General features: G+C 32.5%; 11 protein-coding genes and 2 non-coding genes across 13 annotated transcripts; 4 read left to right on the top strand and 9 right to left on the bottom strand.

Annotated features, from left to right (window-relative positions):
- Positions 1-1,336: 1,336 nt before the first annotated feature.
- On the bottom strand, positions 1,337-1,417 carry PPL_05631. Its single transcript has one exon. It is a non-coding gene; the product is annotated as a tRNA-Ser (tRNA).
- Positions 1,418-2,280: 863 nt separating this feature from the next.
- On the top strand, positions 2,281-2,635 carry PPL_05630 (uncharacterized protein; the record flags this gene model as incomplete). Its single annotated transcript, XM_020576506.1, has 2 exons — positions 2,281-2,478; positions 2,558-2,635. The coding sequence occupies 2 exons, from the start codon at positions 2,281-2,283 to the stop codon at positions 2,633-2,635; spliced, it is 276 nt and encodes a 91-aa protein (XP_020433755.1).
- A 92-nt stretch (positions 2,636-2,727) lies between these two features.
- Positions 2,728-3,809, bottom strand: dynC (putative dynactin 22 kDa subunit; the record flags this gene model as incomplete). The annotated part of the gene is made up of 4 exons (XM_020576505.1): positions 2,728-2,836; positions 2,910-2,974; positions 3,065-3,354; positions 3,440-3,809. 4 exons carry the CDS (start codon positions 3,807-3,809, stop codon positions 2,728-2,730), a joined length of 834 nt encoding a protein of 277 aa, XP_020433754.1.
- A 197-nt stretch (positions 3,810-4,006) lies between these two features.
- PPL_05628 (tetratricopeptide repeat protein) lies at positions 4,007-6,583 on the bottom strand (the record flags this gene model as incomplete). The annotated part of the gene is made up of 4 exons (XM_020576504.1): positions 4,007-4,711; positions 4,792-4,929; positions 5,009-5,724; positions 6,577-6,583. The coding sequence occupies 4 exons, from the start codon at positions 6,581-6,583 to the stop codon at positions 4,007-4,009; spliced, it is 1,566 nt and encodes a 521-aa protein (XP_020433753.1).
- A 108-nt stretch (positions 6,584-6,691) lies between these two features.
- Positions 6,692-7,837, bottom strand: mcfX (putative transmembrane protein; the record flags this gene model as incomplete). Its single annotated transcript, XM_020576503.1, has 4 exons — positions 6,692-6,727; positions 6,793-6,896; positions 6,984-7,764; positions 7,835-7,837. The coding sequence occupies 4 exons, from the start codon at positions 7,835-7,837 to the stop codon at positions 6,692-6,694; spliced, it is 924 nt and encodes a 307-aa protein (XP_020433752.1).
- Positions 7,838-8,301: 464 nt separating this feature from the next.
- PPL_05626 (uncharacterized protein) lies at positions 8,302-9,191 on the bottom strand (the record flags this gene model as incomplete). The annotated part of the gene is made up of 4 exons (XM_020576502.1): positions 8,302-8,430; positions 8,500-8,586; positions 8,665-8,979; positions 9,075-9,191. The coding sequence occupies 4 exons, from the start codon at positions 9,189-9,191 to the stop codon at positions 8,302-8,304; spliced, it is 648 nt and encodes a 215-aa protein (XP_020433751.1).
- A 766-nt stretch (positions 9,192-9,957) lies between these two features.
- On the top strand, positions 9,958-11,694 carry PPL_05625 (uncharacterized protein; the record flags this gene model as incomplete). The annotated part of the gene is made up of 1 exon (XM_020576501.1): positions 9,958-11,694. The coding sequence occupies one exon, from the start codon at positions 9,958-9,960 to the stop codon at positions 11,692-11,694; it is 1,737 nt and encodes a 578-aa protein (XP_020433750.1).
- Positions 11,695-12,313: 619 nt separating this feature from the next.
- PPL_05624 lies at positions 12,314-12,384 on the bottom strand. Its single transcript has one exon. It is a non-coding gene; the product is annotated as a tRNA-Glu (tRNA).
- A 260-nt stretch (positions 12,385-12,644) lies between these two features.
- PPL_05623 (putative phytanoyl-CoA dioxygenase) lies at positions 12,645-14,140 on the bottom strand (the record flags this gene model as incomplete). The annotated part of the gene is made up of 4 exons (XM_020576500.1): positions 12,645-12,899; positions 13,047-13,363; positions 13,422-13,893; positions 13,955-14,140. 4 exons carry the CDS (start codon positions 14,138-14,140, stop codon positions 12,645-12,647), a joined length of 1,230 nt encoding a protein of 409 aa, XP_020433749.1.
- Positions 14,141-14,694: 554 nt separating this feature from the next.
- Positions 14,695-17,150, bottom strand: swp1 (dolichyl-diphosphooligosaccharide-protein glycotransferase; the record flags this gene model as incomplete). The annotated part of the gene is made up of 2 exons (XM_020576499.1): positions 14,695-16,706; positions 17,147-17,150. The coding sequence occupies 2 exons, from the start codon at positions 17,148-17,150 to the stop codon at positions 14,695-14,697; spliced, it is 2,016 nt and encodes a 671-aa protein (XP_020433748.1).
- A 597-nt stretch (positions 17,151-17,747) lies between these two features.
- On the top strand, positions 17,748-19,862 carry PPL_05621 (uS15 family ribosomal protein; the record flags this gene model as incomplete). Its single annotated transcript, XM_020576498.1, has 3 exons — positions 17,748-17,823; positions 18,205-19,581; positions 19,669-19,862. 3 exons carry the CDS (start codon positions 17,748-17,750, stop codon positions 19,860-19,862), a joined length of 1,647 nt encoding a protein of 548 aa, XP_020433747.1.
- Positions 19,863-20,025: 163 nt separating this feature from the next.
- On the bottom strand, positions 20,026-23,228 carry PPL_05620 (vacuolar sorting protein 9 domain-containing protein; the record flags this gene model as incomplete). Its single annotated transcript, XM_020576497.1, has 3 exons — positions 20,026-20,875; positions 20,959-22,990; positions 23,081-23,228. The coding sequence occupies 3 exons, from the start codon at positions 23,226-23,228 to the stop codon at positions 20,026-20,028; spliced, it is 3,030 nt and encodes a 1,009-aa protein (XP_020433746.1).
- Positions 23,229-24,418: 1,190 nt separating this feature from the next.
- PPL_05619 (PWWP domain-containing protein) lies at positions 24,419-27,749 on the top strand (the record flags this gene model as incomplete). The annotated part of the gene is made up of 4 exons (XM_020576496.1): positions 24,419-24,452; positions 24,606-25,021; positions 25,103-25,203; positions 25,298-27,749. 4 exons carry the CDS (start codon positions 24,419-24,421, stop codon positions 27,747-27,749), a joined length of 3,003 nt encoding a protein of 1,000 aa, XP_020433745.1.
- Positions 27,750-27,972: the final 223 nt, after the last annotated feature.

The raw sequence follows: 27,972 nt of genomic DNA, 5'->3' as shown, positions 1-27,972 counted from the left end.
TTGAGACACATGTATCTTTGTTGGTTATTAGTTGGTTTTAATTAAATTAAAATTTTTTTTTTTTTAATTTGTTGGTTTGTAAGTAACTTATGCAAGGTATCGTCAATGATCTTCAAAGGTTTATTATAATCATTCAATGAAAATAAGAAATTTCAATTTGATTAGACAAGTAGAACGATATCAATTTGATATCATTTTACCATCTAAATGTCATGATAACAATGGAAACTTCTTCATATTAGATACAACACACAAAATATTCATCCAATACAATGTTGAAACCCAAACAAACAATTAATCTCAATTTTTTTACTCTCATAGATGGACTTATACCGTATGATGTATGATAGAGAATCACCAACATCAAGTTATTTCTATTCATTCGATTTATCGAAAGATTGTAATTTCAAATATTCAATTGAATCTAATCAATGTGAATCAATCTTGAGAGATATTAAGAATCAGAATAGAGAGTGGTGACATCAATTACCTTTTAAATAGGTTTTATGATAAATAATAAGAATAATAAAAATAAAAGCCAACTACAATAAGTCTCCCTAATATTATTATAGTCTGTTATTTCTAATAACTGTTTTAGTTATTCAAATAAATGATGTAAAATAAAAGTTTTATAAAATCGATGACATTTGGCGCATGTATGTTATATGACATCATTGTGTGTTTAGTCAAAGTGTTATCAGACTTTACTTTCGAATCCTGCAGGTGTCGACTAGTTTTAAAACTATTTTTTATAAGACAGTTAACAATAAAACATATATAACTATAATGAGACAATACTTAAAAAGTTTTTCAAATATTACTTTTTTTCAGCTGTAAATAATGATAAATATAACTTATTATATACTCATTTTTAAACTTAAATGTTTTAAAGTACAAAAGATATATAAATATTATAATTCATTCTTTATTCTTTATTTAACTTTATTACATTATCACAGTGAGACAACATATGACATATGAATTGAAATTAATTTTAAATATTAAAACCTAATTTAGTTAAGATTAATAAATCGAAAAATCTATATTTGTTAAACTTATATGATATATATAATATTTAAACTCCTTATAGTAATAGAGTATTCAGCGTGTTGAAAATTTATATAGAATAATATTAATCAATTGTTTGCAACCATTCTTTCTAATCAGGAAATTAATAATTAACAAGATTAGAATTTTTTTAAATCTTCAATTCACCACACTTTTTGGCTTTGGATGTAATTTATTGTTATCTTTATTATATATCTATTTCTTTGTACGTATTTTAATTAATCATCATGGCGCGACTTTATGGGAATCGCTGGCTTTATAAACTATTCGACACCTGCAGGATTCGAACCTGCGCCCCCGAAGGGAATTGATTTCTAGTCAATCGCCGTAACCACTTGGCTAAGGTGTCATTTGAATGATGTAGGCAATTTTTTTATTTGGACCCCACGCCTGGGTTTTGACTAAAGTGGTCTTTCCTTTGCCTTATTATCCTTGGGCAATAGTGTTGAAATTCACCAGCCAAATACCAAAATCTGTGTTGTGTCTGACCAATCAAATCCAGAATAACCATCTCAGGCAAAGCAATTAGCCAAGCCAAACCATCTCAAACCATCTCAACCATCTCAATACTAAGCAATTAACTAATCAAAACCATCCCAAGCTAAGCAATTAAAAACCCCAAAAACTAATCCAATCAAACCAATCACCTCTCAGGAGAGTGATTCACTTAATACTAAAATAAAAATCCATAAGTTTCTCCTCAAGATAAGAGGTAACTTTAAAAAATATATATATATATTTGGGAATTGATATACTTAAATTAAGTAAATTACAACCCTTGGCCAACGTCATTTGAATGATGGATTGACCTGTAAAATTTTTCTTATTGGGTGACCAAACTATCAGAATGCTGTGCCTAGTTAGACAAAATTATTATATAATATGTTTATTTGGGCCAGAACGCCTTCAATAATGAATGTCGTCAATATATGATATGCGGAAGTGGATACTATCCAGGTTCTAACTATTTGAGAGTAGGAGTAAGCCTAAGTTGTGTTGAATATATATAGACTACATTATATCAATTTAATGATAAATCATATATATGTCACTGATTAAATTATATAACATATATTAACAGAGATTGTTATAAAAAAAAGTTAAATGTCATCATGATTTGTTTTAAAAAAATATTTTTTGCAATGTTTAAAAAACGAATGAAACTTTGTTTTAAATTAATTACACTTGTAATTTATTAATAAATATATAAAGATGTCGAATCAACAACAACCACAACAACAAACACAGAATAACAAAGAGAAACATCCAATGTTGGATCCAACTGCATGTAAAGATTTAAAAGATAGACACGATCAATGTTTTTATAAATGGTATAGCAACAGTTTCTTAAAGGGTAACACCAGTGCAGAATGTCAAGAAGAATGGGAAGAATATCAAGTTTGCATTAAAGTAGGTCCAGATCAATCGAATCAATTCATTGTGTTCATACATACTAATCAAATTTCACATCTATCTAATATATAAACAGGATAAATTGAAAGCATGGAATTTAGAATATCTTTTAGAGAAAAATAAAGAATTACAACAAAAGAATAATAATAAATAAGAATAAGCGTTATATATATTAAGATCGATAATAAGTAATAAATCAAACACATATTTATAGTAAATATTAGTTATTTTTTTTTTGTTTTATTTTTAATTACATTCAATAATGATAATTGAATTCGTATGATTTATATATGGTTCAATAGAGTTACAAGCATTGTTGGGTTTATTAGTAGTTGGTGGTTGGTTGGTTGATGTTCTTTAATAAATAATGTTAACAACAACAACATCAGTGTATATATTTCATTCATCTAAAGTTCAACTTGGTTTACTTTTTCTTTTCTAGATCTGTCAACACTTTATCCCAATAAGCAAATTTCATTGAAAGTGATTCAATCTATAGATTAATGATAATGATTCGATTCGATTAGTTTGTTAGTTATTAAAAATAAATTTAAAAGTTGGTTTGTTTTTGATTGATAGTTACAATATCATTATATGATTGTATTCTTGATTCTAATTTCTTGTTAAGTGCAATGGTGATTGCCTGTTGTTCATTGTGTAATGATTCGATTGGCTGTAACTGTGTGATCATAGAGGGTATTGACTCTAAAGTAGTTGGATTAATGAATTTCTCTAGTTCCGCTATCTTTTGTAAATAGTTTGCTGTATAAATGATCTCATCCTCTGCCGACAATATAATGGACAACTTCTCAACCGGTGTCAATAACTCATCATTCTCTGCAATCTCGCTAAACAATTTTTCATTCTCTTTATCTGATAATATATATATATATTAGATTAATAAATTACATCATTGCATTGTTATTTATTATAACATGATATCTATAATTTTACATACATAAAGTCATAAATTGATTGATTGATTCATGATCTGATTTTATATGTTGTAAAGTTGATTTGAATCGATCGATTTGATCTACTAGAGTTTCGAGTGGTATGTTTGGAAGTGGCGATGTCGATGAGGTGGTTGTATTAGATCGTTTTCTATTACCAGTGATCAATGGTGATTGTGTCTGTTGTTGATGTAGCTGCTGTATGTTTTGAATCAACAATTGTGTTGCAGATGCACCCGATGTATTGGGTAACGGTTGACTCAGTACACTATCACTTGAATATGGCTGATATCCAAGTAACGCTATTTCCAATTGTCCAACTCTTCTCTCTATTTCATCAATAGTTTGACTATCAATTGTTTGTGAATCTGTCATTATATTAATATATCTATCTATATTTATAAATATGATTAATTATTATTCAAAAAATAATTAAAAAAGTAAAAAAAATAAAATAAATATGTTCAAAAAATACAAGCAATTCATGATCAATCACACCAATTAATTTATTATTAGATACATTAATTTTATTTAAATAAAATATATTATATTTAATATTCGAAATAATTTAACTATTGATAGCTTGGCATTGCAACTGGCTTCTTTTTAGTGGCAGTTTGATTCTTTTGTTTGTCTATTGGTAACTCTTCATCTTTTTCTTCTTCATCACTTGGTTCTTGTTGTACAATATCATCCTCATACTCTTTTTCTTCTTCCTCACCTTCCTCAACTTCCTCTTCTTGAATATGATGATGGTGGTGGTGGTGGTTTTGTTGTAGTTCTTCATTCTCTTCTTGTTCATCTTCTAGATGTTGTTCTATCTCCTCTTCATCGATTGTATTTAACGACTTTTGTTGTTGTTGTTGTTTCTGTTTCTCCATATCATTCAATCTTTGTATGATACTTTTAGTATTGTTGGTTGTTGGAGGTGTTCTAAATTCGGATGCTTCAGATATTTCAGAGACTGTATCAGACACTCTTGGAGCGGTTGTCATTTCATGAGCATCGGCAGGCACTTCACTAACGGCATCATCATTTCTAGTATCTTGAATCTCATCCTCTTCAAATCCGATCGACTCTTTTCTAAATCTATCAATCATTGCAATTCTACTACTAGTAGGATGGCTTGATGTAGCTGTAGTGGTGGTTGTTGTAGTTGTAGTTGTATTACTTTCAACATTATTATTATTCTTGTTTTTATTCTTATTATTATTTTTACTATTATTATTATTATTCTTTGTTGATTTCTTCTTTGTTTTTACTGGTTGTTTTCCTTTCTATAGAATTATTTAAAAATATTTATATTAGTATATGAATTAATAATAATATATTCATTATAATCTTTAAATTAACATACCAAAAGTAAATTTATCTTTTTAATCTTCTTTTGTATTGGAGCAGAATCAGTCTTTAACTTTAATGCTTCATTATAATAAACCAATGATTCTTGATATTCAGACTGTGCATACAATGCATTTGCTTTTGAATAATATGGCTAAAATAATAATAATAATAATAATATTGATAATTAATATTGATATAATTATAAATATATATATGGTTAGTTTACTTACTAAATAATTAAATTGTTTATCAGTCTCTTGTATTTCTATTGAAGTATTAGCATCTTCTATTGCCTCTTTGAATTTCTTTTGTTTGCAATAGGACATTGAACGATTGGCATACAAGATATTGTTGAATTTATCGATGGCGATCGCTTCAGTGTACATCGAGGTCGCTTCATCATAGCGCTTCTCGTAGTAAAGTTGGTTGGCTTGCTTGAAGAGTGTCTTTGCTTCGGTGGTCGACAACTTTATCAGCTCGTTGATCCATGTTAGCATCTCTTCAAACTCCACACAATTGTAGGTATTGATAGCCTTGACGATGCAACGTTTCGACTCTGAAAACTTACAGCTTCCCAAGTAGGCAGTTCCCATTCTTGCATAGGCTCTCGATTTCATCTGCAGGATACGTGCCATATCGTCTTGATCGAGTGGAGGTTGTATAGTGTTGTTGGACTGCGCAGCTTGGTCATTGTCTTCGTCGTCATCGTCCATATTGATCTTATTTACCATATCAACGGTTTTCTGACACTCCAAGATGGCGGCATCGAAATTTCCAGAAGAATTTAGTGCTGCTGCTCTCGAGAGTGGTAGTTCCATATTGTTTGGATCTGCATCGATTGCTTTATCGAAATATTCCAACGCACCCACATAATTTTTATTCCAAAGTTCCAAATTTCCTTTTTCTTTTAGTGCTTGTGCTTGTGGTAATGTTGTCAACATCATAACTATCTTTTATTTATTTATTATTCTCTACAAATTATTATTTTATTTATTTTTATTTATTATTTAATAATACATATAAATATAATTATTATTTAATTAAATTAAAAAATGTAATATTGATAAAAGAATGTAAATTTGATCTGGACTAACAAACAAAAAAAATATAAAAATAAAAAAAAAGATAGAGATAGAGATAGATTGGATAATTAAATATCTGTCTGATTACTATGAATAATATTAAATCACTATTTTATCTAGAGATAATTATCTATCTATACGTTTTCTTCTAATTATTTGATTTAATAAATATTTTAGGTTTGTTTTTTCAAAAACAAATAGATAAAGTGAGTTCTTTATTATCAGACGAATTTCTTTTTTATTATATTTTTTTTTTGATTGTTATACACTCCATTAATATTAATTTGATGAATGGATGAATATCAATAAAACCACTCATTGTTTCAATGTTTGTTTGTCAAGTGTGGGTTGTGGTTAATTATTTTTTTACAATGAGAGAGTTCACATCTTTTTCACACTCCACTCCACACACACACTATCATAATTATCATATCCTTAAATCACTGATTCTATCCTTTTATACAATGAGTTATATGTATGGTTTGTCATTTTCATTGTATAAATAAGATAATTTATTATTTTTTAGATATTTTTCTCACATCAAAATTCACTTGATATGGTAAACACATCTCCTATTCATTAAATTCGATGTTCTGTATTATCACACCATCATCAATCATTGGAAAATGGATGATCCACATCAATATATAATTAATATTCGCTTAACTTTAATCTATTCGTTTCGAAATATTTGTGTGTGTGATTATATATATTACTTGACATGTTAATTCTAATGTCACTAAAAAGTTAATTAATAATTTTGTGATTTTTAAAGTTTTATAATAATATTGTTATTATTTATTTATATGACCTATGTGAACTTATAATAACTTATTGCTTATTCTTGTTGTGAGTGTATGCAAATATCTAAAATAATAATAAATTTTTAGTATGAATATAATATTATTATATTGTTATAGATAATAACTTACTTTCTTTTGAATTTCATATACAACCAATGTAATACCAAACAATGGACTTATAATCATAATTCTTGGAACTAATCCTTTAGTAAATGCTTTTGGTCCTTCATTTTCTATTATAATGATGATTTTAAAATGATAAAGTTAATAAAGATTATTTTTGTTTGTTTTGTTTTGTTTTGTTTGTTTTCTTTGCTTACTTAATGTTTTCTGTACACAATCTATGATACCGTTATATGTTGGATCACCTGGTTTTGGTTTAACTTGAATTCTTGTTTTGATTACATCCATCGGTGTGCTGAATGACGCTGCGAAACTACCAGCTATAATACCAGAGAGAAGGATGTGACCAAGTGAGATATGACCGGTTTGCTTGTCTGTGAAGTAACCTTTGATACGTGCATACATCGAGAAATAGACCATGGAGAATGGCACGTCACGCAACAGTGTAGCGGCAGTTCCTTTGTAGAGTCCACGCAGTCCGAGTTCAGAGACGACCTCACGCAGCGATGCTTTCGCACCACCTTCACCACTGATCTGCATACGAATCTTGACGATCTCCATCGGGTTGGTGGCAATCACCTGACAGAAACCAGCACCGGCACCGGCCAACACCTCTTGACCGATCGTAATTGTCTTGGCATCGCCCTGTAGTATCTGACGCAACTGATCGTTGACAGCCAACTTTAGTGCTTTCTCTGGTGTGATACCAACGAGATTGGCAGACAAACCACGATAGAGTGCACGAACACCACCTTCATTGGCGATGATCTTTCTCGCACAATCGAGTGCACCGTTATATGTTCTCTGTCCATTGGGTAGTACCTTTTGATTCTGCAATCTAGTCTTTATCATATCGATTGGGAAGATAGTGGTGGCACCAATGATACCTGCAATTCCACCAGCAATCAAATTTGCATAAAAAGGTGGTTTTGGTTGCTCTTCATATTGAACTTTTGTTGGTACTTGACTATTGTTTGACTAATAATAATAATAATATGAAATTAGAAATGATAGTTAAAAATAAATTATTGATGTTCATTCATTTTACCATTTAAAAAAAATATAAAATATAAAATAAAATACAAAGAAAAATAAATAAAAGATATCTAAAAAAATATATTGAATTAAAAAAAAAAGATAATTATATATAAATAGTCAGTCGAATTTGTTGATATGTATGATGTGATTGTTACAGAGGTGTGAAAGTGGGTGTGAGTGTCTGTTTTGACACTAAAACAAAAAAAAAAAAAAAAAAATATTTAATAAATTAAAAGAAAAATGGTGATCATTCAATGCCCGATTTTGAAATTTCCCTTTGCGATTTTGCCGATTAACAAAAAAAAATGATTTGCAAATCAAACAAAAAAACACTTATTTGTTATATTTTATTATTTATTGTAATACATTTAGATTTGTAGCTAGTTAGTTTTTAATATTTTTATACAAGCACGCGCGTGATTTAATTTGATGTATAATAATTTTAATGATCGTCACATATATATATAAATAGTTAGTTTATGTCCATCCCATTAACATTAAGGAACCAACACATGTTAGGAATACAGTGATATTATCCCAATCCTCTAGTGGAATAGATTCGACGGCTGCGCATATAATAGTTACAACAAAGAGTGATGGCATATACTCTATAATAGAAAAGTTTGCTAGATAACCATAACACTGTACAATATATAATAGTATCGGTGTAAATACAATCGAAGAAACTATGAATGCCAATGTTCCACCAACTGTTTTAGATTTATTATGTGGTAACCTTGAAGTTTTAATTTCTTGACCAATCTATATATATATATATAGATAGTTAAATGAGAGCATTAGTAATCTACAACTTTTATATTAGTACAAAGAGCAACTTACTAAACCTGCAAAACCATCACCAACAAATAACATTGATAGTGCAGTTATACCGATGGGTGAATGCATCCAGTAGACAATACTAGTTACTACAAAGATGACTCCGTAGCTTGCAGGACCAAGCAGAAGTTCTCTTGGATCACCTGTTCTAGACATTGAATTGACGGTTTGTTGATCTTTCATAACACCAAAGCCAATCAATGAGAATTGAAGTGTGACGATGCCAGGGATCAGAGCTGCGCAGAATCTAGACATTGCATTATGAACTGGAAACAATCCCCATGTAAAAATAAATATAAATCCTGTACCAATATGTATCTAATATGTAATAAATCATAATTTAAATTAATATTTAATAATTTGATTAATTCTTATCTTTCGAATGATAATAAAAGTAGTAATGAGTAACATACAAGTTTTCTTGTTTGAGGAGATGTCAATATCTTTTTATGTGCTGATATTTGACATATTTTTAGCCATAAAAGACAACAAACACCTGTAGATATTGTTGCTGCTAATAATGAATTCATTATTATCTATCTATATATATTTAATGTAATTTAAATGATAAAATTAAAAATCAAATAAATTAACAAATATTTTTTTTTTAGGTTGATCCATTTTAAAAAAAATCACGTAATTTAAAAATAAAAAAGGTTGGATTTATTATTATTGGGGTGTCGATGTGATTCACAACAACAATTCATGTTGTTTAATGATTAATCAATCGAACATTCAAACAAAAAGAGTTTAAAAAAATCGATAAATCTTCGAAAATTAAAAGAATTTTGAATAATAATTTTTATTTTATATAAATATTTATAAATTTATATTTATTGCTAATATACATATAGTTAGTAAAACAAAAAGATAAATTGATAATACAGAGACGATGACTTATAATGGTTATTTAGATTTGTTGTGTCCATACTTTGAGAGACAGTAACAACGATAAGATAACAACAAAATAATATGTAGCTTTTATAGATTCAAGTTTGGCAATGATATCTTATGGAAGATCTCTGTTGAAATGATAATCTGTTAATTAATCGTACCGAGTAGCCACCAAATTAAATTTGATAAGTCAATGGTAGCGGCACCGTTTTCACATAGCATGGAGATAGCGTAACACTTTTTACTACACAAGAAGACTCAACATTCTAAAGTGCATGCAGAATTTTAACTTCTGATTTCTTGTAAAAAATATTTAATTTTAATTTTTTTTTGGATCAAATTATTGTTTGTATTACCGGAGGATCAGTCGCAACAACAATTAGCTAATCATATATATTTAAAATGGATAAATCATTAATTATAAGATTATTTAATAATAAATTTTTATTTAACTATATCTTTATAGATTGTTTTAAATATATACATAGTTTAATATTCTCAAATAAATTGAATAGTAAAACCTATAGGTGGCATGAATTGATTAATAATACAGAGGTGATCGCTGGTAATGGTTATTTAGATTTGTTGCATCAATACTTTGAGAGAAACAATAACAACAATAGTAATTGTGACAATATATGCAGCTCTAAAACCATTATCAATGCAATCAAGTTTGGAAGTCTGAGAATGCTACGCTATCTTATGGAAGAAGTAAAGATTGATGTACTAAGAAAAGATAAGTTGTTAAACTATCATAACGATGTGCTTCGCTATGCAGTGCGATACTCAAAGTTTGACATTATCAGATACCTCTGTGAAGAGTCGGTAGTAGCAACCAAATTGAATTTCAATCAAGCAATGATAGAAGCTCCGTTTTCACATAGCATGGACATTCTAAAGTACATAATGGAGCGCGATTCAAAGACAGCGAAATTCAGTAGTACCATTGAGTATACGCGATTAACCGTGTCACCTTTTGATACGGCTGCCAAAGTAGGTCGAGTTGACATGATCGACTATTTAGCGACAAACAGATCCAGTGACCGAAAGTACAGTATGATGTATCATAATGCGATCATAGCAGGACATGATAACGTAGTGGAGTATTTATTACGTGAGAATAAGGATGTAACGTCGTTCAATGAGGATGATGAAGTCGATAATCTCTTTGGTTTGGCGGCAAGAGAGAACAATTTCAATGTTTTGCAAATGCTTTACAATCATAATATTGTCACCAATCCAGAAGAAGCAATAGAAGGTGCAGCTGAAAATGGTAATATAGAGATGCTGAACTGGATCAACGTTAGGATACCATCATGTCCAGTTGGCAGTGCGATCAATAAAGCATCTTGCAAAGGTCACTTGAAAGCAATAGAATGGCTATTCGAAAATAAAAGTGATCAAATAGCTAGTCAAAATCCTTTTGCGCAAACGAATCCAATTGTTGATGCTGCAATTTTTGGTAATTTAAGCATCATTCAATGGTTCCACTGGAATCAACATCATCACTTTCAATTCAATTCGAATGTTATGCACTCAGCTGCTTTGAATGGTTTTACTGAAATTGTAGCTTGGCTGCATCAGAATCGCACTGAAGGTTGTAATTCGAATACATTTGACATCACAGTAAAGAATGAACACTTTGATGTTCTTAAATATCTTCATACTCATAGAATTACCAGTGCAACTGATAAGGCAATGAACTATGCTATTGAAAGAAATCGAATGGATATTTTAATATGGTTGCACGAGAATCGTAGTGAAGGTTGTTCAACACTGGGAATGGATATAGCTGCAAGAGATGGAAACTTACCAGTCGCTCAATGGCTCCACAATAATCGAACTGAAGGCTGTTCTAGAATGACATTACATTTAGCTGTTAAATATGGAAAGCTTGACATGGCTGAATGGCTAATGGCAAATAAAACAGAATGTACAATTCAATCGATATCATACAATGATCATCTAACTCCTATATTGTCTAATATCATACGAAACGATGATTATCGAGCAATGGAATGGCTTTTAAAGAGAATTCCGGCTGAAGGTATTGAACATTATAAACATTGGGAACCAAAGCCTCATGCCTCAAATAATACAGCAAAATTAATGCGTAGTTTTAATCCAAATAATAAATAACTTTAAATTTTATATACACATCCTGTATTTAATTAGTTTTTAAAAGGGGGTGATTAACAATAAAAACGTTCCTATATATATAATAACTAAAGAATAACTAATTTAATACTATAATAATGCTAATGATGATAAAATATAACAATGTTCTTTATTTTGTTTGTTTAATTGATAAATACATATTTTAATTGATTTAAATTGATTATTTTATATATATTAAAGTGTTACTATTTAACATTAGTACAACCAAAAAACCATTTTTCTTTTATCCTATTATTCATTATTTTTGAACTTAAACTCCAGTATTTTCTAGTAATGTACATTCATAATAAAGTGAAAACTTCATTTCACGTTAATTACGGTATAAAGGAAAAATAACAATAGGTATGCGAATTTCATTACTGAGTATAAATCATTAGTCATTAATTATACGTACGTAGAGCGCGCGCTCATGATCAGTCAACAAATTACAGGTATTGATATTAAGCTGAAGAATCTATTTAAGGCGAATGTTTGGTGGAGAGCTTCTATTTTCAAAGATTTTAACAGTGATTTTTGAGGGGCAAAATTTTAAAATTGTGTGCTCTACCGCAGGCGGTACATTACTTTTATAAAGATGAACCTCCCTATCCGGGAATCGAACCCGGGGTTTCAGTGTGAAAGACTAATGTGTTACCACTACACCAATAAGGATTTGGGATGAAATTGCATTCTCAAAATAATTTTTTAAATGTTAAATTCCGAAACTATACCAAAAAGGATTTAGGATGAATTCTTTAAATATATTGTTTTTAATTGATTTATTCTCGAAAGTGAATAACAAGAATAAAAATAAACTAACATCTGTAAAGATATTAAAAGATAAAAAGAATCAATTTTTAAGTTTATTGAATGAATACAAAAAAAAAACAGTGTATGTCTCCTCAATTAAACTAGGAAATATGAACAACATTTTAGATCCACGACTTCAATCCAATGATTTTCTGTTGTAAATCAGTAAACTGTTCTTTATCTAAATCATTGAGTGCTTCTTTGATCTTATTACATCTCAATTGGGTTTTTTCTTGGTTAAAATAAGTTGAAACACTCACTTTAATAAATTGACTAAATCTTGGATATGAGCTATCATTTGGAGAAGATCCATGAGCCATCTTTTGATTCCATAATACCAAACTACCTGCCCTTGCTGTAACTCTTACTGCATATTTCTAAATTTTTATAAAGAATATTTGTTGAAAGTTAATTATCTTTAAAAAATGAAAATGTTTATAAAACATCTACATATAAAGGATAAGTTCCTGGAATAATAATAAACTTATTTGCCAATCCAAAAACATTTTTTAGTTCTACATTACTTTAAGAGAAAGAATTTTAGTATCAAAAATAATATCTAATTTAATAGTTTTGATAAAACCATACTTTTTAGCCCATTCTTCAAAGTGATTTGGGAAACCGGGAACAACAAGGAAACCACCATCCGAAGTCTTATTGTCTGCAAAGTTTAAAAGTCCTTGGATATGTAGTTCATTTAGAGTCTTTGGACCTACTTCGTTATTTTCAAGTTGGAAATCATTTGACATTGAATTCTCATACTCTAATTTCTGAATGATCTTTTGTCTTGTTTCATCAGAAGTCTCTTCTAAAAATTCGAATGGATTCAAATCAAGATGTACTAAGATAATTTAATTATTATTAAAATTACGATATTAATTATAATATTAATTATTTACCGTTAAAAATTGTTTTCCAATCATTTTTTGATTCGATTTTCACTGCATTCATCTCACCTAATCTTTGTTTGATCTCAGTATGATGAGGTGTCATTTTTGGCATTGGATTTAAAATGTTTTTGGTTGGTCTGAAGAAACCGTAACGATCATGATTGATAAAGAGATCGTTACGACCTAGTAATGTTGAGTAGACTCGATAGATATTGGGATTGGCACGAGTCTCTACAGCAGTCTTTGAAAACACAGATCTGCTACCTAAAAAACCTACTTGATGAGATGTTGGCCAACTTTTCACCCATGTTTCTGGTTGGTCCTGCTTGACTTTCTCTGACTCGGAATCATTGGTTGAATTCACTGGTTCTGTTCTCCATTGCTCTTTCAAAATAAAATTCCAGATATCATCAATACTAGCTTGACATTGTTGATCATTAAGAACATCTCTGATAATAACAAATCCATAGTGATTAAAAAACTTAAAAAAAAAAAATATATATTGTTAACAAATTTTAATTTCCTAAACAAAAACTCTATACCTTTAAATATTCATTCTCTTGGTTAATTGTAAATGATTGCAAATAACCTTCATCGTCTATTGGAACATCGTATTTAGGTGGGCAATAATTACTGTTATCTTGATATTCTATATGATTAAGATGTCTATTTGGATCATTAACTGACTCCTTTTTAATAATTAATTTTTTGATATCTTCGATTTCCATTATAAACTTCTTTTATAGTTTATATATTATAATTAAACTATCTCTATAATAATTTAAGGAAATGAGTTGGTTTGATTTCATTCTTTTTCTTTTTGCTTTGTATTTAAAAGATTTGAGATATAACTGTAATTGAATTTATTAATTTTAGATATCACCACATATCTATAACCACTTGCAGAGAGAATTCATATAATAATTATTTTAATTGGATAATACTTATATTTACTTTTTATATACAATTAATATAGTAATTATAAAGATGCTTTGATGATGAAATGGTGAAACAATAAGTTAAATATATGATGAAACACAACCGAAATATGTTGTGTCGCAGTTAACCCGAAAAATGTTGTGTGTGTCACCAAAATGAAATAGTTTTTAAAAAAATTATATTGTGTAAATCAGTTGTAGTTTGTAACTAATAAAAGATTATTTAACACAGATATTCTATATTATTCGAAGGACTATTATATCAAATGAGTAGAATTTATTGATTTGTTTTGTTTTTGGGGGTGATTTTGCTATTATTTTATTTATTTATTTATTTTTAGGATTTAGAGTTGTTTTGGTTTTGAAACTCTATCTTGAGCAAAGTGAGACAATGTCTTTTGACCAAAGAAGACGGTTGGGATCAAAAGCAAACCAAGGTATCTCAAGGTGACGACCATGGTCAATGAGAACCAGTAGGTGACGATCAACAATCCAACCAATGCGGCACATCCAATGAAAGCAACGGTGTAGATGAATCCCATACCACCTGGGAATCTGTTCAAGTTGGCACCCAACACTGGCAAACCAATGAGGAAGATAACGAATGGTGCCAAAACGAGGAGAGTAAAGGTTTGTGAAACAACTTGTGGTGGACGGCTCTCTGGAACACGGAAACGGTGATCAATTGGTTGGTGAACTGGATAACGGGTAGTTCCAGTGGCAGCTTGATCAAAGTTGAGTGTCAATTGTCCGACTTGCCAGTTGAGTGGTGCAATCGAGGAGTCACCGACCAAGACATCGACGGCGTAGGCACCGCTCTGGAAGTTCAAAAGCTTACCGAGGTCACGGCTGTTAATGACATAGCTGTAAGAGTCAACGCTGAATACGGCTTGGACAACGGTTTCAATCGATGGGTTGACCTTGGAGACGAAACGAACTCCGACTTGTTGGGCAACGAATGGTTGGTCACCAGAGACGACACGGAAGAAAATACGGGCAGTCTTGGCGGCTGGCAACTCGAGGGACAATTGGTTTTGTGATTCAACTGTGAAGATTTGCTTGGAGTTGGCCAATGCTTCTTTGTTGTCGGCGACAATCAATTTGAAGTCACGCACAGCGGCAGCACCGGAAACAGTGATGGTACGGGTGACAGTGAATGGATGGAAATTGTCTTCGGATGGGTTGATCTTGATGTCGGCAACGTATGATCCAAGCTTGAGTTCGGAAACATCGAGTTGGTTGTCGGACAACTCCTTGTTGGAGATGACGGCAGTGTTACGGGCGGTGGCCAATGCGACCTTGGCGACGGTGACTTGGGTGGCAACTGGGTGGTCGAAAATATCGTGGATTTGGACAGTGACCAACTTCTTTCCAGAGGCCGATGAGTCGAATGTAGTTGGATTGAGGACTACGGACAATGGTTGTCCAATGGAGTTCTTGGCGCAACTCTTCAAACCGATGACCAAATTGAAAGCATCCTGGAGTGAGGCGGTGCTCTTGAATCTGAGGAGGTAGTCTCCGATTCTCTGGATTTGGAGTGGAGTGATTGTGTTGGCGACTTTCTCGCTTTGCGAGGTGAGAGCTACGATACCACGGAAAATGGAGGATGTGGTAGCGAGGTCGTGCCAGACGAATCCACTGGCAGAGTCAGAGGCCGATGAGACAACCGATGGCAACTTGGAGACGACCTTATCGACGAGATTCGAGATACCAGCGACTGACTTGAGACGGTGGGAAAGACGAGCCATGGTGAAGTAGGCGACTCCATTGTTGATGATGGAAGCATCGTCGGAACCAGACTCGAGCTTGAACTCTCCATCGGCGTCCATCAAGGAAACCAAACGGTTGGCGGCGGATTCCAAGTTGGCGACATCGTACGAGATGGATTTGGCGTCGAGCAATAAGAATACAGTGTTGACGGCGGCAGCCAATTCATTGATGTTACCGTTTTCCAATGATTTTTGGACGGCGTTCTCAATCAATGAGAGTGGTACTGGGTTGGCGGCCAAACATTTGATCTCTGACAAAATGGAGACACCATAAAATACAGACTCGATATCGTTGCTACGTTGCTCGATTAAGCCACGTACTTGTTTGCAGAGCTCGCTATCCTTTACGATTGGTTGGGAGAGACGAGTGAGTGCACCTACAGCGTAGAATGTTTCCTTAAGATCGTTGTCGTACAATCCACCATTCGATGGACGATGTGATTCAATCATACTGCTCAATGATTTAATATTGCTTGCTGTCAGTGTCGATGACAATGATGATGGTGCTGTTTTAGCAGCAGAGATCATACCGATAGTCAATGAGACCATCAATACAACCATCATCAATCCATATGAATTTTGTTTATCTATAATATAAGTGATAATAATAATAAAAAAATGTTAGATATTTAGATAATAAATAATTTAGTTTGTTTTTTTTGTTTTTAGTTTTTTCTTGATTCAATGTCCAACATCTTAACCAATCAATCAATCAATCCAAAAAGATCTATATATAATTATGAATATTATTTCCTATCTATATATTTCAATCTAAATATTCTGTTTTATAACTTATTATATTTCTTCCTAAATCTATTCCAAAAACTCTATTTTTATCTTGTAATTTGTTGATTGAAGTAATAATTTGTTTAATAGTATTGTGGGTAGCTTGTTGGTTGGTTTATTGATCATTTTGAAACATATTTAAATCTGACTGATTGATTGATTGATTGATTATTGATTGTTGATTGATTGAAAAATTTGGTTGATTGTGCTAAATTTAAATTTATTAACTATTGAGACCTACACATGATTGATTAAATATATATAGGTATATAAAGTTCCTTTTTTTATATTAAATATAAATATTGATTATTGAACTATTAAAATTCAATCTTGATAATCAATAATTATTTTTTGAAAAAAAGGTTTATTGCTAGGAACAAATACAATTTCAATGAGTTAATTGATGATTGTGAACTGCCTCTGATTTAAAAAAAAAAAAAAAAAAAAACCTATACATCAAAATTTATTTTTAATAAAATTAATTTAATCTACTGTGGTGGTGTCACTGTATTGATGAACACCTTTGCCCTTATTGAAAAAAAAAATTTGGTCAAGGTTTTTTTTCAAATTTTTTTGACCACAATTTTATCATATAAAAAAATTTGTGTGAGGTCTCATTAATTTTTTTTTCAAAAACACGAATTTCATTTTTAGAAAAACAATTTTTTCATTCACTCGGTTGTTGTGTGTGTGATTAGTTTTATGCATAGTTGATCAAATAAATTGATATCATACCCACCACCACCAATAATAAATCAATTAATAAATCTCTTTGTTCATATTTATAATATTCAGTAGTTAATCTATAGATATTCTATATAGATAAAAGAGATACAAAAAAAATGATGATCAATATACTCAAGAGATCAAATATCACAAAACAGCTCATCGAATCTAATAAATCTGCGATTTTGAATTGTAAGAAAAGAATTAAAATTGAAATGGCAATAGTCAACAACAACAGAAACAACAATGACAATAATGACAACAATTCAACAATGCAACATTAATACTATTTGTTGCATTGTTGTCATCTTCGAATAGTATGAATCAACATGACTTTAAGATAAAGATAACATAATGCACATTTTGAATCAATATTAAGATTTCAAACAAACTCATTAATGTTTTCGGATTTAATATAAAAAATGGTGGAAGTTAGTAGATAGATATATATAAGATTGGTGAATATAGATTATTGTTGTCTTTGTTGTTGTTGATTATTATGATATCATTTCTTTTTTTTTTTTTAATAATGTGACAATATTAATTAATTTTCGTCTTTTAACATAATTATAGCATTTAGATATTATTCATCATCATCAAATAATAACAATGGAAATAAAGTTGGATTCGAAAATTTAAAGGATTTCACAGATCAATTCAAGAATCCAAAACCATTCGATTACAGTCAACCAATTGATTATGGATTCATTTCAAAGGAGTTGAATCTACCGATTTCAGAGAAAGGTATCAATTTAGATAAGAATCAACTCGCTAGCTTGGGTATCGATATGGATTTGTCGACAGCAGAGAATCATCAGGGTCTCATTCAGTTGGAGCGTCTTCTTCGTACACCAGAGGGTAAGAGTTACCTCAATCTGCTGATCGCCGACATCAAGTCGTCGTTCAACATCGAATCAGAGGAGCAAATGAAGATTCGTGTCAAGCAGCTGACCGACGAATACTCGCTGAAGCTCGGTGACAATGTCAAGATCGATCAATTCATCAAGGAGAATCCCGATCAGACCAAACTCAGCGCTCACCAACGTGACATCGTAAACGATTATATCGAGCGTCATCCATACATCAAACACATTCGTCAGACCGCACTCATCATGGATCTGGTGGATCTCGTCGAAGTCTACAACAAGTCGGACTCGCAGACATTCCAAGCAGAGTTTGACAAGAAATTCCTCATCAAAGGACAAGACAACGCTGAGCTCTCACGTGAATCCGAGAAGAATTTGCGTGACCAACAATTCGTTGGCCAAGAAGAAGTCGATGACGACCAACTCTTTGCCGAGTCGACCGACAAACAGAAAGCACAAGACAACATCTTGCGTATGATTAAATCCGACCAGTTGCCAGCGTATCTCGACCAGCTGTTCCTGAGTGCACAACAGACACTCGTGCCAAAGTCGGCGGAGCAAATGGAGCGTGAAGCAACCGATCCAATGTTCAACGAGTTGCGTGCAATCGAAGCGGACTTTAACGAGCCGTTGTTCCCCGATGCCGACCTCGTCAAGCCGGTCGAGATGCAAGAGCAAGCCAAAGATCCAAAGTCGTTCCTCAAGTACTACCAACTCTACCCGGCCAAAGTCAGAAAGTGGATCGACTACACACACACACCACTCGGTTTCTACACTGGTCTCGGTGTATGGTACAACTTCCCAGAGTGGTACTCCAAGAATTTCCCAGCGATGAAGCCAGAGCAGATCGTCACAGAGGAGAGCGTCTCCTCCAAGTTCGAAGAGAAGGAGCTACCAGAGGACTTGAGAGAGGTCTACCGTTTCGGTGTCACCAAAGAGGAAGCAGAGATTCTTCATCCAAAACTCAGAGACTTCCTTTCATTCCGTAACGCCTCACAGGGTGAAGTCAACGCATATAGAAGACAAGTTTGTATTCAAAAGTTCGGTAACGATAAAAATGATACTGGATCAACTTCAGTTCAAAGTAAGTATTATAATAATAATAATAATAATATAAAAAAGTTGTGAATGAAAACTAATCAACATCTTTGAATCAATAACAATTCAATAGTTGCAATCTTTACTGAAAGAATTAATTATTTAGAAGCACATATTCAAAAGAATAACAAAGATAACGTTGCAAAGAGAAGACTATCATTATTGCAATCAAAGAGAAAATCAATGATTAACTATCTAAAGAGCAAGAATGTCGAAGAGTATTTCCGTGTAACAAAGGATTTGAAGATTAGAAACTCAATTTTATAAATTAAAAAATAAATAATAAATAAATAAACGTATATAAAAGTAATATAATAAATCAATTATTTTATAACTTTTTTTTTTTTTGTTTTTTTTTAATTTTAATTTACAAAGATAAATAGTTTTATCTTTTTTTTATTATATATTATATATGATAGCTTTGTTATTATTATTGTTGTTGTTGTGATAATAACTTAAACATTAATTTATATTGATCTAGTAACAATGGTATGTCGGAATACTTTAGATTATCGATATTGGTTGTTTCGAAGCTAAATTGGTTCATATTTACAGAGTTGTGAATTGTTTGATTGTTATTATTATTATTGCTATCTTTTTGATTGTTATCTTGTTGTAGTAAAAGTTTCTTTTGTAAGTCTTTTATCTCTAGTTTATCTTTGTGTGTCTGTTGTTGAAGTTTTGTTATCTCACTCTCCTTTTGATCTAAAAGTTGTTGTAAGAATATCATGGATGGTGGTATGTTTTCATTGATTGTATTGTTGCTATTATTAGTATTATTATTATTGTTGTTGTTGTTATTGCTGTCAGTCAATGACATTGGATAGGTTGATTGGTTAACTTGAAGGTATCCTTGGTGTTCTGCAATCATGTTGGTCACACGATTCACCAGATCACTAGGTGACAATTGATGCTTGGGTGATTTATGTTTGTGTTTGGTGTCGATATAGGTAATACAATCTATCAGATACTGTGTATGACAATCAGGGAACATCTCTGCAAGCGAAGCGAGTGCACCATCATCAAACACCGACGTCTTTGGTGTTGATTTTTCACCACCACCACCACCTGACGATGTCAGAGAACCACTACTACTCTTTGTATTGCTTGTCGATGTCGGATCCAAAGGATTCGAGCCCGACATCCAAAGATTATATTCCTTCTTATCAATCTTTAATGAATCTGCATTTATATTCTCAATGAAATAGATTACAGCTATCAATTGTGTCATATAATAAAGTGCTTCAGAATCAGAGTTGTCTGAGAATTTACTTATAAATCTATATATAAAAATATAGATATAATAATAGTTAGCTAAGTTATAGCAGCGCTGCCAATATATTGATAAACAACAATAACTTACGTAACATTTGAATTTAAATATTGTGGATTATACTTTAAAACTACATAGATGAGGTGTGGCAGTAGAGAGTCAGCACCATGAGATTCACCACTGTTTGCAGAGAGATGGTTGAGTATTGATTTACAACTCTTTACGATGTACATCATTTTGTGACGACAACTCTTGGTGATGTTGATCTTTGCAAGGAATTGACCTGCTTCCTGCCACATTGCTTCACTGCAAGTCTCTGGCGGTATCTCGAGATGTGCTGGCTCGACAAAGTGTAGCTTCACGATCATCTTGTGCAGTGATTCGTCCTTTTCGATATCGTCGTCCGTCGATCTAAATACATAGTCATAGATCTTCTCTATTACATATTGCTGAAGATGGTGAGTAGTATAGGTGTACTCTTCGTCACTTGCATTCTCCCAGTGTGAATCGGAGCTGAGCGAGTGCATCATGTTCGAAACAAAGTCCATCAGAGCCTCTCTAAGGTCATCGTTGGCTACTTTACGATTCTTTAGCTTACTAACGAAACTGTCAATCGATGACTTTATATTGGTTGCACTGTCTAGCTTCTCGAGGAAGCTCTCATAGGAGTACGGCTCGCTCAGTTCAATCAACTTGGCAAAGTCCTTTGGTTGTACATTGCCAAGTGGTGAGCTCGGTGTGGAGAACGATATTGGTATCTGACTAGACTCTGAGTATTGCAATGAAAATGGTTCTGGTTTTGGTTTGGCAGATGTCTCTTGATCTTTCAATTGCTGTTGTTGCTGTTGTTTCTTGTAGTCGGGTGTTGGTGGTGCAGACTTTGACTTGTCACCGGGTGTTAAAAGATTTGAAAGTGAATTAAACAATGATACTTCATTCTCTTTAACTGTTGATGATACACTAATAGTTGGATTGTTTGATGATGATGTTGTTGTTGTATTGGAATTTACATTGGACGCTGCTGTTGCTGTTGCTGTTGCTGTTGCTGTCGAAGATGTAACGGTTGGACTAACAGGTAAGGAGTTGGCTGGAGTGCTGGATGTTGAAGGTGAAGTTTCCTCTTTGATAACTGATGTCTTTGATGTATCTCTTCTAAATATTCTTTTAATAAAGCTTGTTTTATTATTGTTATTATTATTGTTGTTGTTGTTTGTTACTGTTGAAGTAGATGGTGAGACAACGGATGGAAGTGATGAGGTTGAACTTGACATTGTTAACGAAGGTAAACTAGATGACGAGGAGGTAGGTGAATATGAATTCGATGATAGTAAACTGGTTGTAGTAATGGCAGCAGATGTTGATAGAGATCGCTGATGGTGTGATACTACTGGTGTAGTTGGCATAGCCATAATGAGTTGAGGTGACTTTAATGCTTGTTCTTTTGATGTACTACTATTTGATTCTGTAGCAATAACTGTAGTGGAAATACTACTACTACTACTACTACTATTATTATTATTATTGATAGTCGTAGAGGAAACAGAGGACATTGATGCAGTTTCAATTAGTTCAGGTTCGGGTAGTATGGCAATGGTAGGTTGAACAACGACATATGAGCTAGGCTTTGGCGACGTTCCCATTAAATTTTCAGATGACGCTGAAATTGGAATTGAAGATTTACTTGACTCTTCTGTTGTTGTTGTTGTTGTTATTGTAGAGGTTGCTGTTGTTGATGATGTAGATGTAGATGTTAAGTTTGGTTCTGTCAATTGTAAATCATCTAAAAAGTCAAGACTCAATTCATTCGTAGACTTTATTGTTGTTGTTGTTGTTGTTTCTATTGTTTTTGTTGATAATAACGATGATGATGATGATGTGGTTGTTGTTGTTTGTAATCCGTCATCTTCCAATTGAATACTATCTTTAGACTCTACTTGAACTTCTTCTTCTTCCTCCTCTTCCTCTTCTTTTGTATTGTGTGATTGTATTGGTGAATTTGAATCAATCGATGCCAATGATGAATGTTGAGAACTGACACTTGAAATATCGGTTAGACTACTATTATTACTTGTATTCTTTAAAATATTCTCTTCATCACTTGAGCTATCCTTTTCATTGACTACTAAGTCAAAATAATATTAATATAAAGAAAATATGATATAATTAAAAAATAGGTCTATTAAAAAAATATTGAAATTATAATAATATTTACATTCTTCTTTTTGTTCAACCAATATCAAAGTACTATCTTTTGAATCTTCATTTGATTTTATGTCATTGTTATCATTGTTATTGGTTGGTGTAGTTGTAGTAGTGGTGGTGGTTGCAGGTGATAATATTTCCTCATTATTACTTATCATCTCATCGAATATAAAATTAACAATAAATTATTGTTAAAAAAAAATATTGTTTTTTTTATTCTCTAATTTTTAATTTGAATATATATTTTATCTTTTAAACATATATAATAATAATTATTTTCTAACTTTTTAAAAATACTTAATACTTAATTAATTTAATATTTGTTTTTGTTTTTTGTTTTTTTTTTTTGTTTTTAAACAATGCAATGTAATGTAATATATATTAATTGTTTATATATCGATTAGGAATTTTATGTTTATGTTTAATTTTTTATTAAATTTTTTTGTTTTTCAAGATAATTATTTTTTTTTTTTTTTTTTTTTATTTGTTGTTTTTTTTTTTTTCCAATTTATTCAAATATTTTCAACACAATTAAGATTGAATGTCAGATAATATGGTGAGAAAAAGATTGCATCAATCTATTTGTTATTAAAATTTTTTTTTTGATTAACTTTTTTTTTTTTAAAGCGGTTGAAAATTTGTTGTTTTTTTTTGTTTTTGCTATAAAAAAATAATATATATTTTAATTTTTTCTGCTAAAAACAATTGTTTTGTTTCAACTCATTTGAGGTTTTTTTTTTTTTTTTTGTTTATATTTATTTTATTTATTATATATTTATTGTGATAATCCAAAAATTGAAGGAATACATTATATATTCAGAACGATCGTTATTAATCGACATTGTGAATGTAAGTTAAATACACTATTATTATTTTGATTTTATATTTTAGTTTAAATCATATCTAACTAAACTAATTTTATAATGGTTTATTTTCATTTTTAGATTAAAAATAACTATTATTTGTTTAGTGAGATAGAGAGAGAAGAGAAAGGAATATAGCATAAGCAGCAGCAGAGAAGTCAAGTCAAGTCTTGAAGAGACTAGATCTTGTAGATCGATTCAGATAGAAACAAGATAAACTACAGCACCGAGATTTGCCTTTGGATTCTACTACACCGCGTGTTCGATTGCCACGAAAGAGAGAGAACAAAGCATATAGAGTAGAGGCGCCTTTTTTCTCTGCATTGAATTCAAAACTCTTTGAAGCTGCAGCGGAAACAGTAAAGCGTCAACTACTTTATATATAACAACAAAACAAAACAAAACAACACAATAACAAAAAAAAAAAAAAAAAAGAAGAAGTATCGATACTCTAATAACAACAACCAAACCAAAACTTTAGTAAAATGATGAGCATGTTGAAAAAGAAATCAAAGTCAGGTATGAATAATATAATCCTCTCACTCTATATATATATATATTTTGTTGTTGTTGTGACAACCATACAAATTTTCAAAGTTAACTAACTTACGAATTTTTTTTTTTTCAATTTTTTCAAATTTTTTTGAAATTTTCAAAAACACCAAACAACAGAGGATTGGGAGAAGAAAGCAGCATCTAATAATTCCTCGAATGGCTCTTCCAAGAGTAATGGAAGTAATGATATCGATCACTCTGATGCTGATAGGAAAAAAGTGAAATCTTCATCGTCTTCATCGTCCGGTTCATCGTCGTCATCATCATCATCGAGTAAAGTAAAGAAGGAAAAAGATGATAGAGAGGAGAGCAACAACAGTAGCAGTAACGGCAAAAAGTCGTCGTCTCAAGAGAAATCATCGTCGTCGTCCTCTTCATCGTCATCCAGTAAAGTAAAGAAAGAAGAAAAGAATGATAGCAGTAGTAGCAGTAAATCAAAGTCATCTACCAACTCATTTGTTAGCGGTACTCCCTTTAGATATGGACAGACTGTATATGGACGAATGACAGGTTATCCACTTTGGCCAGCAAGAGTAAGATAATACTATAGATAGTTCATGATTTTCAAAAACAAAATAACACAATGCTAATTAATGATTTATTCATCATTTTAGATTCACAATCCACAAAAATCACCGATTAAAGTAGAAGTACAGAAAGCACAACCAAAGAATCAAAATGTAGTACTTTTACACTTCTTTTATTCAAATGATTAGTATGTATAGATTTATTGTTAAAAAAAAAAAAAAACAGAAATTCAGCAACAAGAATTTGAAGTTATTGACGAAAATTCATAATAATTCTTATAGTGCTTGGTTACCACCAGATTCAGTTTTTGATTTCAAGTCGATTCCAATGAAAAAGAAACCAAATAAGAAATCGTGGCACAAAGCATACAATGCAGCACTTAAATATATTGAAAACAACGAAGAGTCTGGTCCAGAAGCGGATTATGATTCAGAGTCGGAACCGGAACCATCTCAATCGGAATCAGAGGTCAGTGATGACGGCTCTGAAATGACCGACGAAGCAAGTGATAACGATGAAAAACCTGTAGAACAATCAAACAATAACCACCACAAGAATAATAGCAACAGCAACAAGACCGAAACACCATCTAAAAAACCAACGAAATCAACACCGAGCAAACCAACAGCCAGCAAACCATCACTACCACCATCAACACCGATATCATCAAAGAAATCATCGTCATCCTCAAGCAACAGCAACAACAGCAGCAGCAGCAGCAGTAAATCAAAGTCGTCGTCATCGTCTGACAAATTCGAAAAATCAGCAGTAGCGGCGGCAGCAAGAAAAAGAAAAAGCTTCAGAGAGATCATACCGAAAAGGAAAAGTCATCCTCTGCCAGCAGTAGTAGTAGCAGACAAAAGTAGTAATAATAAGAAAGTGACTGCCAAGCGTAAACAACATACAGTTGATTCAGACAGTTCGAGTTCCAGTGACGACAGTTCAGAGAGCGATTCATCTTCAAGTGATGCCGAGTCAGAGGAGGATGATGATCTCTCTAGTTTCAGCGAGCCTAGCGAAGTCGAGGATAACAGTCGAAAGCACAAACGTCTCAAGAAGATGAAGGACAGCACGAGCAGTTCCAACAGCAACAGCAGCAGCCGAGACAGCGGAAGTTCGAAAAAGAAGTCATCGTCGTCGTCATCATCCAAGAAGGAATCGAAATCCGATCGATCCGCTTCGAAATCAAAGAGTAGTAAATCGCCAGTGGTTGCACCACTCTCGTCAAAATCAATGACAACAACAACCACTACCACTACTATTATCAACCGATCATCACCACCCAGCCTAGACTCTGTGGTTCCGTCGGTAGGATCGAGTCGCGCACTCAGCAGTTCAGCAAGCAGCACTTTTACTATCGACGAAACTAAACCATATTATAAGGAGCCACTCCGTCAGATCATCTCACAACATCCATCAAGCGCAGCCAAGAGTAAATCAGTCAGTCCAACTACCATACATTCACCGTGGTCGATCGACACCACCGATATCAATCGACCACCTCCACCACCTCAATCGTCAACAACCGCTGGCATTTCGCCACTCACTTCACAACAGACAGCCGGTCTCTCGAGCTCACTCCATCCACATCTCAGCCACCACGAAGCCTACAGAACGACAGCAATCGATCCATTACTTACATCACCCTACAAGTCGAAATACGACGATCTTTACTTTGGATCGAGCATCACAACCAGTTCACTCGGATACTCTAGCAGCGCATATAAACCAGCGAGCGACTACTCACCACTTCCCAGTGCGAAGCTAGACTATGGTCATCTGCTTCACGAGTCACCCTATAAACAGGTGTCGTCAGGCTATGGACTCTCACCAACACCCGCACCAACCAACAAACTTGTCGATCCCCTGTTGTACCCACATGCAGGACCAGACAATCGATTATCACCACCACCACCACTTCCATCACATCCACACATCAAAGATCCTTACAATGATGATGAATACAGGCGCGGATATGGTCGTTATTCAGAAAGAGGCAGAGACTATCCACCTCCACCCATCAGAACGGGTGGAAGTCGTGGTCGTGATGATTATGGACCACCACCACCATACGATCGCATGGATACCTATGGTGATCGTGGAAGCCGCGATCGTTTTGGTGGACCACCACCTCCACCATACAAACGAGGACCAGACTTTTATGATAGACCTCCTCGCGATTATGGAAGATACAAATATAGAGACGATGCTCCATGGGAAAGAGACCGTGATTGGGACAGAGAGAGAGACCGTGACAGACGCGGTTGGGACAGAGACAGACGTGACTTTGATAGAGAAAGAGATTGGGACAGAGAGAGAGATATGCGAGACAGAGAAAGAGATTTACGTGATAGAGACAGAGAATGGGAGTTGGATAGAGAACGTGAGAGAGACAGAGATAGGGAGAGAGAAAGAGATAGATGGGGCGGACCTGATTTTTCAAGAGATAGATTTAGAGACCGACCAATGGATCATCCTCCTCCTCCTCCAACTTATTCAGGTTCAACTCTACCAGATAAACCAAAGGAAAGTAAATGGGATAAAGGTGTAGTAAATGGTGTTCCAATCAATGTAGGAAATAACAACAACAATAACAATAGCAGCAGCCACAACAACAATAGCGGTAGTAATCATCCTCATAATGCCAGTAGTAGCAACAGCAACAATAACAGTAGCAGTGATTCACTTACTTCAACCTCAACTACAAATGGAAATAATATACCAATAAAATAAATCATTTTGTCTTGTTATCCATTCCTTGATATACAGAAACAAAAAAAAAACACTAGTACCAAAAAAAAAACAACATTTGTCAACAATATTATTGGTTATTATTTAAAAAAAAAAAAAAGGCAATTGATTTTAAGATAATAGTAATAATAAGATAATTTATAAGATCTAATGGTTTTGAATCAAAAAAAGTAAAATAGGCAAGAAAAGACAAGATCATCTTCCA

The sequence above is a fragment of the Heterostelium album genome (genome assembly GCF_000004825.1).
Source record: "Heterostelium album PN500 unplaced genomic scaffold PPL_contig12, whole genome shotgun sequence".
Lineage (NCBI taxonomy): Eukaryota > Evosea > Eumycetozoa > Acytosteliales > Acytosteliaceae > Heterostelium > Heterostelium album.
The sequence above is the reverse complement of the archived record's forward strand: the minus strand, read 5'-3'. Positions and strand labels throughout refer to the sequence as shown.